Here is an 11,806-nt window from a genome sequence, read left to right as displayed (position 1 = left end):
TGGTATCTCTGGGAATTCTGGGTAATGATTCCAATCTTCTGATGGAACAACACTTACGGATGGAGATAAAATGACTGAAGAAGCAGGGACCATGCAAGTGTGAGTGTAAGTCATCGTCAAGTTTAAATATATATATATATTCTCATGTGAGTCACTGTCAGTTGTGGGCCAGAGAAATAATTACGACACACGCTGAGGAGTTTCCCGGGTGTCAAGTGTTAGATGATTCTGCCGGATGAGTCATTACGCCGTCAACGAGGAAACGCAGCATCAGTCTACTTGTCCTCCCACTCTGTCTCTGGGAATGATGCGAAGCTCCGAGCCGTGTTTTAGAAACACATTTCCTGCAACACAGGACAGAGCAGCACATAAAGATCACAGTTGGTGGAACGCACTTTTCCTCAAAAGATACAATTTCTCTATCAGAAATGATGATTCATTTAAAACAGGGGAAACATTGGGAAAACTCAAATTTGGTTATCATTACTCAGATTCATTGAATAAAGCTGTATTTCTTCCTCCATTGTTTATTAATTTCACCTATTTCTGTTAAGATTTCATCTTTTAGATGACGAATATTGAATCTTGTTGTGATATGATATGAAAATGCTGATGATTCTTTTTTTAAATCTGTGTTAAATCTACAATAAATAAATTTAAAGCAAAAATATGTAACTTTTACTGAGCAACAGCGCCCTCTGCAGCCACAGGTGGTGATGAACTCTGTTGGGCCAAAGGTTGCATAGTGTTGCTTTAAAAGTTGATACAAGGATTAATAGATTTGTTTACATAGTTGGTTACAAATCCGTTTAGTTTAATTTACGATTTCAGAAATGAGGTCAGACAGATTTCTAAAGTGAAAAATAAAACAATTTTTCTGGGGCCCATTTGTCCATCTACAGCATCTACGGTCTCCAGCATCAATTTATTAAGAAGTGAATAAATAATGTATAATACTGCAGTTTGGACCCAAAGCAATCCAATTCATTTATTCACTCTCCCAGTCAGGAATCACACTGACAGGTCATACATAACTCATTCCCGGGACCATCAGTGTAAGTGCACCTCTGTTATTCCACTGGACACGTGTGATGTCGACCTTTAATAAAGACGTGTGAAGAGAAAATGGTTGTAAAATTACACCGCGTCCGTTTCCAGCGTGTCCTCAGTCCCATGAACATGAGGCGGCCGGGTGAAAAAAGGCAACGAGACAGAGGTGTCTGAGCTCAGGCTTATTCTTGGCAGCACACAGCATGGATGTTGTACAGATAAAAAAGCCGCTGTGAATGCCAACCACTCATTTCCTTTCTGAGCATTGAAAACCCAATCTTGCCTTTGGTCAAAGCAGACATTACCTTATCCTGCTGCATGCAGAAAACCCAGTCATGTGTTAACTGGCGTTGTTGAGGACTTACATAAGGAGAGGTGGGCTACACTTTGATTATGAACCTCAGGGAAACACACCGGAGGCTGACACGGAGAAAAAGTGATTCACTGAGGCTCAGCAATATTGTGGGAATCTCAAGTCAAAGTTATTTCTGACTAAACAGCCGGGTGTGTCTAGTTCGCCTCCAGTCAGAGGTCACTTTTTAATTACGTTTAACATTAAATACAACCTCTCGGGGCTCAGCATGTAAATTCATGACTCAGTTAACACCAGTTTCATATAAACAACTCTGAGACTCAAACACAGTTTAAAGCTCATGTTTAGAGAATTCAGTTGTACAAAGCAGATTTCATTAAACTCCAGTTAGATCAGAACAGAAACTTAATCAAACAAGTCTATACTCTGGCTTATTGTGCTTTGCTTCAGCTTCAGCAAATTTAATAATTCCTTAACTCTTTTGCGTTTCATCCTCCATCTTTATGTTAAGTTTATGTTTCAAACCCGACTTAAATAACCTTGATCCACATCCCACACTGATTTGTGACGTTGCCGTGAGTGAGGATTTCTGTGTTAATCCTTAAATTTCTTACCATTCCTTCGTGGAACCACCCACATGTCACTGCCTCTCGCAGCCTTATCAAAGTGATCTTATTAATTCTATTATAAATGCATTGCCACCAGCATTACCAAAGTGTACCGTGAAAGAAGCTTTATTTTAGTTCTTTATTGGCTGAGGTTACTTCAAAGAACCTTAAAAAAAAAACAACTGAACAGAAGAATTAAAACCTCTTACAGCATCCCGAGAGGCTTTTTTTGTGACAGCACAAATAAAATGTTGAGAAACAGCAGCTTTTCTTGAAGATTATCTGAGGCTCCAAACCAACAACTCACCTGCTGTCTGGGCAGGGTTGATTCCTATTCCGTCTGCGAGACAACAGAGAGAGAAAACAACAGCAGTGTAAAAGGAAGAGATTGTGATGCAAATGAGCAGCGCAGAAATGAAGACTATTTACAATATCATCAGTTTATCCATAATGATGTTGCGCGAGGCAACAAAAAGGGGCGCGTGCCTCAGCAGCAGGCAATTCCATTTGGAATAATAACAGACCACTTATTAATTCTGTGACTGGAGAACTAAAAAAGCCATTTAAATACAAATCCAATGTCCAATATGGTTCCACACTTTATGACTCACCTCTACACAACATGAGGAAACACGTTGGACATGTTGACACAGGACGTAAACAGACATTGTGCTTCACAGTTTAATGAATTAAACATGTTTCCATCTAACAGCCACAATTCACTGTGATTTGTTCCTGTGATAATTTACTTGTGGCTTCAGGAGTTCGGTACCTGAACATTTTAAAGGCTCGGGTAATTTAAGACATGCGTCTGTTTGGTACTTGATAGAAACTCCCAGATCCCAAACAGCTTGAATTTAGTTTATATTTTAGCTTCAGTACTTTGGAGTGAAATTGAGTCAAATCATCACATTTCAACTGGATTAAAAATAAACACCAGTAGCAGTAAATCAAGTAAATAAGAGTTTTTTTCAACATCAGCATCGTAAATCTTTAATTTAGGACCAATTCCGAGCTGACTCGTCTCTAATGAGCAAACACAATGGGATTCGGGGGCTGAGATAAGTGGCGTCAGCACTTTCACAGCTCCAGCTGGTAGCCGATACAGATCAATAGAGGTGGAGCAGAATTAAAAGCAGTAATGAGTAATACTCGTACTCTGAGACGCTGATGGTGAAAACTGCCTCTAGAAGTAAAGAGACAGGGAATCCTGTCTGGTTTAATAGTAAGAAAGATTATGTAAAAACTACTGGACAGATTTCCATGAAACTTGTGGATATGGGTCAGGATAGAACCAAATACATTTTTGTGTAGATCTAGACCAGGGGATGGATCCAGGGAATAATTCATGCATCTTGATAAAAAAAAGAAATCTGGCAAATTAAGAGAACAGATGCCTGAATGAAATTTGGTGCAGCTTGATTAAATTTAATGGGATTGTTGGGCCTTGGTGCTATACGCTCTACTGAGAGTCATTCTAAATCCATATGTCTTTCATATATGATCAGTAACTCATATCCCCTCTTTGAGAAAAAGGAGTCTGTCAATGTAAAATGGCAGAAAAGACTTCAAAAAGCTATGTAAACTGCACAATTAATGGGAATTTTAGGGAATATGTCCAAATCTAAATTTGAGAAAACAGCAAGGCAACAATACATGTTCTCTTCTTAATAAACAAATATATTCTTTCAATAAATCCTTTAGGCTTTAGGTTGTAATAAAAACATGTACAATAAAAACAGATGACTATGTTGAAGTGACAATTTGCAGGTTTGCTGGAGGATCTTTCACTGATTCATGATCTGACTCCACAGTCTTTACTTCATCACCTTACTTCAGCATCACTCTGCAGTTCAAAGACTTGTCGTAAGCTCCCCATGATTTTGTTAGAGCGCCGTCAAATCCTTCCAGCTCGGTGCTGAGGTTTTAAATCTTATCTGGGTTTCCAAACATCTCTGTCTGGAGAACGAGGGTCTGTCTCTGGTGTAAGACACGTCTAGTAAACGTCTCACTTTTGCAGTTAGTTTGCCAAAGACACCTTAAAAAAAAGCATTGACTCACCATTTGTTATTATTGCACTGGTTGCTGATGGCACTTTGAACTGTGAAAGGGAAAAAACAATCAAAGATCAATGATCAAACTCAACTTAAAGAAACAGAAGCTACTCTTTGACATTTCGCACATTTTAGCAGCACTCAAAATATTTTGCAACACGTTGCAACCCAACTTCACTTGGGCTGAAACAAGGTGTGAATAAATCATCAAGGCGAGAAGCTTCATCCACTGAGTCAGCGCAAAGAGATACACACACTTTGTTCGGTGACAGCTTCAGAAAACAGGAGCTGCTGTTATGACGTCTTCAGAAAAAAAATTTAAGTCTGTGAAGATAAAGAAAGGGAAAAGAAACTGCTGTGTAGTGTGTTTTGTTTTGAATCTTTTGTCTGCCAACTTTGACGCTTGTCAGACACACACACACACACACACACATATATATTTATATATATAGAGAGGAAGAAAGGGAGACAGCCTGAGGGAAAGATAGCCACGCTTGAAATTCTGGAAGAAAATCACTCAGCCTGGTCACAATACATCCTACTTCAGTGTTCATGCAAGGGGTATGAGGGCTGCTGGGATTTGTTGAAAAAAAAAAAAGAAGATGGAGGGATCAGTTTGTCGCCAGGGAGATAGGGTTAGCAGAGTGCGGCTCAGCAAACTGCTGCCAGGTACCACAGGCAGCACACAGGAGAAACACGTTGGATCAAACAGGGACACATGTGGACGGAGCTTTGTTTGATGTCACATAAAACCGGCGGATAAAAGATAGTTTGGAAATGGTTTAAGTAAAAAAGAATCATCGAAGTGTTCTGAATCCTGAGCTGCTGATTTCTGAATATAAATCATTTACATTTTCAGTTACGTCTTTCAGGTGATAACGTTTCTGTTATTTGTAAATCTATAAGTTTTCTCTGTTTCTGTTATAATGACTAGTGCCAGACAGATATTGATGCATTACTAGTATTATTATTATTATCTTGTATATACTACCAATAAACTATTAATGTTAATGATTCTTAAGATGTCTAATTGTGGTTTGATTTTCTACAGTTTAATCATAAGCTTTATTATAAAAAAAGAATATAATTAAAAAGAAAATACAAATACAACCAAATACATAGAACTTAAATTAAGAAAATAAATATATTTTTAATAAGATAAATTTACATCTTTTCTGCATTGTTTAATCTATAAAATAAAAGTAAACTCTGATACCGTTTTGTCTGTGAAAGGCTCATATCTGACGTTTTTATTGGTTAACCTATAAATCAATCAGGCTCTTATATCGATCAACATGGGATTAAGATAAACACCTGTTGAATAAAAGGCTAAATCACATTTAACATTACAAACCACTCTGACAAGTGAGGTTCTTACAGAGAAAAAGCTGCAACCCAGTGCTTTGATTAGAGTAATACAGATGCTCTGACTCAACGGCCTCTATTGGGTTAATGGAGCCTCCATCAGGAGACCACACAAGGCCAGGTATGAAATGTGAAAAGGATGCTTCATCAGTGTCCTGGTTTTCAACAGCAGCTCGTCAACACCCTGTCTGCACATTATAAAAGCAGCACGTCAGCAGCATCAGCCACAGTGATGCTGATGTGTTTATGTTGGTAAAATGGAAGAAAGCAGAGCCTAAAAAGAGTCGGTGGGTTAAAGTATGTGACATGTGGGACATTACACGACCTGCACAGACAACTGCATTGATTAAAATACAAGCCAATTGAGAAAGATGAGTGAAAAACCTTGTTGAAAGACTTCCTGTGTCTGAACCACTCACAGCTCTGGGACTTAATTTCAGTTTAGAAAAGGTCATGTGTAATTGCTGACACCAAATTTGCACAATTATCAAGCTTTGTAGGTCAGACTGAGATTAGAGCCTGATAAATACTGGGTATCATCATTTAACAGTTGACACCAAAACAAAAGAGAAAAGGATTTATTGGTTTATATTTATGTCTCATCATGAAAATATAAAACATCCTTGATGACAATCCCTTAAATTTGCTTTAGAAACAAATTTGGTAACGACTTATTTGTTTGTTTCTGAATCTTGCTGTGAAGATATTCTGATGTTAATTATTAATATTTGTATATGCAGTGAATCATAAATAAATAAATAAAATAATTGTGACCAACATATGTATGGAGCAGATGGCAAGAACAAAAACAAACGCACTCTGAGGAACAAAGCTGTGCGATGGTGACACTACAGATGATCTCAAACATGTTTACACAGCCTCGACCATATGTACATCCATATTCATCTGCAATATGTTGAGCCTTAATTCCCATGAGATCTCAGTACTAAAGAGTTGGAAGAGTTATACTTGGTAATTATATTGTATATTTATAGTATAGTTTAGAAGAACAAAAAAAAAAAGCTTACCTCCTCAGCTGCAAACTTCAAAACTGCAGTGAATGGCGTGCTGTCTGGAACACTCAGTCTGTATTTAAAAACAAAATAAGGATTTTTAAAACACCATAAAATCCAGCATGTTTGGATTTGTAACTTTTTTTTTAAAGGAGGACTTCTTAATTTAAATATCATATCTTTGATCGACAAACACCTGCTTTGCTTTCTGCTCGAGGGATTCACAACTACAACTAATCTCCAGTGGAAATCTGTAGCTGACACTTTAAGTCGGTTGCTTCTCCAGTGACTTGTGCAGTTTTCAGCTGGGAGCAAAGAACCCCCGAGGGCAACAACAACAACAAAAACAAAAATCCAAGAGATATATTTTGCCGAGATGTGCGATAAAAAAAGAAGCCAAGTGATACGATCCCTAAATAAAGCAACATGGAGGGAGCCGAGGTGGTGGAGGGCAAAAAATCAATGGACACAGTCAGAACAGCAAGTAGCTGAGAGAGGAGCCGAACATGAGCTGCAGCTTGAGCTGAGTGTTAACAGAACCCATCCCACGGTCTCACCTGAGAGAGTGAGGGGGAACTTCTTTATCTGAACAGACGGACAATGAGCTAGAGTTCATCTCTATTCCAGATTTAACACGTCGCCTCATTTACTTTCACCATCATCCCTTTATTTGTGCTGAGACAGTAGCAGCAGCACAGACTCTCAACTCATTACAGATTTGACCTTCACTGATTTTTTTCAGCTGCTTTACTTTGCAGTTGCACAGATCAAAATTCGAAGTGAAGCTACGTTGGGAAAACTTAAAATGCATTTAGTAAAAATAAAGGAAATGTTACAAAAAATACATTCTGAAGTTTAACTAACATTATTGTGCCTGATTTCATCATCTATGTTTGACCGATGGTAGATGAACAGTTTGATTTGCACATGAGGGATTCAGCCCCTGTTCGTCCACAATGTAAATTCATTAAAAGAATTCCACCAGTGTATCCTTGGTACTCAATCGAATGGTCTGCTGAGTATATCACTGGGAAAATCTACCTCTTCTATGGTTTTGTTGGTTTGAGTCAGGTCGTATCTGGACTATTGAGAAACACACGCAGCTGATTCTACAATACGACTACTCACTCACACTCTACCATTACTGACAACAACTCATCAAGTCATGTGTCATTGCTGCTCCCTTCGTCTCTATCAGGCATTTTCTTATGTACAAATACTTTAAACACACTTTTCCATTATGTTACAAACTGTTTCTTCTAATCAAGGGAGAGGGATCCCTCACATGTGTCTTTCTCTGAGGTTTCTATGTGTTTTCCTCTGGTAATAGGTTGGTTTTTGGTAGTTTTTCCTCACTCTTGTTGAGGGTTAACGACAGAGGATGTTGCACCTTGTTAAGCCCTATGAGATAAATTACAATTTGTGAATATGGGCGATACGAACAGAATTGGACTGATTGATTGAAAATCTTCCTAATAACATTTGTGGAAAACAGTAGCAGACGAATCAAATCTGCTTCCAAAACAGTATATATAGTGAATTGTATTACTTAAAGGGATAGTTCACAGAAAAAACAATATTCACTCTTTATTTATTTACCACTATGCTGAGGGGTGGGTTTAAGTGGGTAAATGTTTTTGCAGCCAAATCCAACATAATTGAAGTAACTGGGGATCAGTTTCCCAGTGTCCGTAGGCCCCGACATTCAAATTTGACCCACGAAAAAGTGTCATTTACACCGTGTTTTTAGCCTGAATGTCGCTGTTAGGGAAGCATTTAGTTTATTCTGCAGTCTTTTAACGTTTGAAGAATTGATCCTCATTTACTTTAATTGTATTGGATTTGGCTGCAACGCTGTTTACCCCTGAGAGATGGTAACTGAATGGTTTGATGAGTTTGAATATGAATTTACATTATTATTACTTTCTGCCACATGTGGGGAATGTTTCTGTTGCTCGGCTCCTTCCTGCTGATTCAACAAATCCAATTCAGCAGCTTGTTTTGTGAAGAAGGATAAAATAAAAATGCATTGTCACATTTTAGAGATGAAAATGTGAGGTTACCACACAGATGCATGAGTTAAAGATCCATTAAACACACATCTATGACAACCTGGGAACACCACGTGTAGGGTCACACATCCAAGTGACATCATTATGACCACGTGTCATTAATAGAAAACATCTAATCAGAGGGGAAGTAAACAGTGAATGGAAACAGCTGTTCTCTATTGACCACAGTGCACGTAGCTCTCGTTGAAAAGCCGGTTAGCTTCCACATTAGCAACAAGGAGACACGTTGTTTAGCGGTAACATGGAAACGAAGGATTTAGGAGGTAACAGATAAAAGGTGTTTGTTGAGCTGTCAGTGAAACACTCACACTTTGTACGGCAGCCGAGGATCCGACGTCAGGGTGATTTTAAACGTGACTTTAGACCTGAGGGCGGAAGGAAACCACAGTTAGCATCAGCGCCATGTTGGGTCATTTCAATGTGGAACATGTTCGGAGACATTTTCACTCGGAGCGGGAAGAAAACTCACATTTTTGTTTAAGAGGCGATTCAGTCAGCAGCCTGTTTACACACACCCGGAAGTCCGAAGGACCCACGACACACACGTCATCCCGTTAGTGGTTTTTAAACACATATTTAATAATCTATGTGCTGGTTTTATGTGTATTGAAATATTTTTAGCATTGTTATAAATCTTCAATCTTTTAAATGTACGTGTTAGAATAAAAAAGAAGCTATAGTTTGTAGTAATAATTGACAGGCATCACACTAGACGACTAAGATTTACCGTAAATGTCAGCGGTAAAGCGCACGCACATTGAGCGCCTATTCAAATGAATGGAGATAGATCTCATAGATCAAATTGCACATTTATAACTTCAAGCTTCAAACTTTTTCCCCAATTAAATAGTATTATAAATGTTAAATGTTCCTTCCTACCGGCTTCATGTGTTATTAGACTCTTAGAGTAAATCAATTTGAACCTGTTTGTTTGTTTGTTTGTTTGTTTGTTTTGGACACAACATGTTGCCACTCGGTCATTTAACCCTGAATGTCATGTAGAAAAGTTAAGAACTTTTCCACTAAGACATCACATCAGTCTTTTTAATGAAGTCACTGGTGAACTTTACATTTTCTCCACAGTTTAATATTGTTTGTTTGGTTATCAGGAATCAGTCAGATGTCTGCCATGTTAGATTTGGCATTAAAAACGATTATATATCAGATTGTATGGAGGGTATTTGTGGCCATGATTAAAATTAAAAGTCCAAATAGTCAATTGAAAGAGCTGAAAGTGTAAAATCATAATTTTATTCCATATCTCTGTGTATCCAGGGTGATGTAACTTGTAGCAAAGGGGCATGTCTCTGTTTGCATTGACCATTTGCACAACAAGCTACCGAACCAAGTATTTGAGCCTAGTTAATTAATCATTAAACTATGAAAATCCTGAATATCAAAGTTACACACATCAGGCTGCTCATTGTTTTCATGGAACCAAACCAGAAATATGAACCAGATCCAGGCCTCGTTCAGGTTTATTATGATTTTGGATGATTACACGTGTGAACAGTTGGTGACGGATGGGAAGGAGCGAGTTCTGCAGCTGACAGGAAGTTTAAAAGAGACCGTGTGTGTAGATACTTGATCAGATCTAATCCCAGTCAGGTTTTTTGGGGGATGTTGGTTGTTCTTCGTCATTTTATCAAATAGTCTCATCGATGAATTGGATTCACAAGAGCAAATATGTTTGTCATGTTTTCTAATGTCCACTTTTTTGTTCTGCCTCAAATAAACTGTTAATTCACATTTAAGTGACACACTGACTCCTCATGTAACAACAGTGGGAAAAGTTACAGCTGTGAAAATACGACAAATCACACATGAATATTAAGATGTGAGTTGAAGCTCATGTTTTTTCATGCCAGTTCACCTCCTGCTGCTGCTGCACCACTTGTAGTGAGACACAGGGAAAGAGGTGGATGTGCAGTGTCGACAGTGGAATGACACACAGCAAACAGAATGGGAGCAGACGTATTATGATGACTCAGAGTTACAATCCAGACGCTCAGGCACACACCTCAGGGGATTTTAGTGATGGGTCCTCTCCAGAACGGAGTACAGACGCAGAGGAGGCTGTGGTAACGCTGGGGAAAGAACAAAAGAAGGAGACCTATATAGAGGCATATGCAACAAAGGCAGCGTGGAGAAAATATACTGTGCAGGATGTCTCTTCCTATTGAAGTATTTTATAGATATTTTAATAAGTCTAGACATAAAAGAAAAGCAGACGAGGCATTTTTCTTTTAAACATTATACAATTGGCACAAAGATGGTGACTTCCTTCTGCGTATTCAGGACACAGCACACTGTTTAATAATTGAAGTTTCTTGCCTGATCTCATTCTCCAAAAGAGAATTAGATAATTGCGAGGAGGTTCGGTAATAAAGGGACCGACTGTTTTTCCACTGACTGTGGCGTAGGAGAAATATTAGTTTTGAAGCTGAAATTAGAGTTGAAAATACGACATTGCCTTTATTTTTACTCTCAGACCTCGTGCTGGAGGCCTGAGACTGTGTTCAAAATGCAAAACACAGGCGCTGCGTTCACTCTGCAGCCTCCACTGACAGAGTTTATTAACATACCAACACTAGGTCTCGTGGGTAGACGGAGAAAAATGGCAATTACCTGCAGAGATATAAGAGTAATCAATGCTAATACTGCTGCTTATACAGGCGGCAGCACACACTCACACACACTCACACACACTCACACACATGCAAATATACAGTAGGTGCGCAGTACATGGATAATACATGTGCTTGTGTGCATACAACAGCCATCATGGTAGAAAAGGCCACTGATGAACCATGTGTATTATGTTTTCACTGGATTAGTATTAATATTAACACGACTACAGACGCTCACCTTCAGGAACAGACATAAACATCACTGTGACCCAGTAAAACAAACAAAGCAACATGAGTATTAAAGTGAACAGTGTGTAAATTCAATTCATTGTCTACAGCCGCTATTGAAAAACACTTAGACACACACATCCTTCTTTATTGATATGGTAGACATGCTGTTAATCTTTACAAATCCTTTTTACTCCCAACCTGTTTGACTTGACGTGTGTGTGTGTGTGTGTGTGTGTGTGTGTGTGTGTGTGTGTGTGTGTATTTCTACTCAACACATGTTACCCAGCTGATTGCGTTGAGCGCTGTGTACCAGCCCTGACAGATACAGTATATTATTGACTACATTTACATGGACACCAATAATCAGATTATTCTGATTTAGACATTGTGCCGATAGTGATGTCATCCTGAGCTGCCAATAGAATATTCCATCTATATTCTTTGTTTACCTGTTATAGAGCAAAGTCTGA

At 38.5% G+C, this 11,806-nt stretch overlaps 1 protein-coding gene across 1 annotated transcript; it reads right to left on the bottom strand.

Moving 5' to 3' along the window:
- Nucleotides 1-98: 98 nt before the first annotated feature.
- Nucleotides 99-9,015, bottom strand: ufm1 (ubiquitin-fold modifier 1). The gene is made up of 6 exons (XM_035179461.1): nucleotides 8,945-9,015; nucleotides 8,784-8,840; nucleotides 6,419-6,476; nucleotides 4,033-4,072; nucleotides 2,279-2,311; nucleotides 99-344 (listed from the first exon to the last, which is right to left on the bottom strand). Coding segments are annotated over exons 1-6 (264 nt in total). The 5' UTR covers nucleotides 8,947-9,015; the 3' UTR covers nucleotides 99-270.
- Nucleotides 9,016-11,806: the final 2,791 nt, after the last annotated feature.

This window comes from Hippoglossus stenolepis, chromosome 15, assembly GCF_022539355.2.
Source record: "Hippoglossus stenolepis isolate QCI-W04-F060 chromosome 15, HSTE1.2, whole genome shotgun sequence".
In the NCBI taxonomy this organism is placed as follows: Eukaryota; Metazoa; Chordata; class Actinopteri; order Pleuronectiformes; family Pleuronectidae; genus Hippoglossus; species Hippoglossus stenolepis.
Note: the sequence above shows the minus strand (reverse complement) of the source record. Positions and strands in the feature narration are given on the sequence as shown.

Excerpts from the sequence above, each read along its gene's own strand:
- ufm1 (XM_035179461.1), bottom strand. Across the intron at positions 6,477-8,783 it reads CCTCGGCTGCCGTACAAAGT|ACTGAGTGTTCCAGACAGCA; the intron begins GTGAGTGTTTCA and ends TTTTAAATACAG. Across the intron at positions 2,312-4,032 it reads CAGTGCAATAATAACAAATG|ACGGAATAGGAATCAACCCT; the intron begins GTGAGTCAATGC and ends GTTGTCTCGCAG.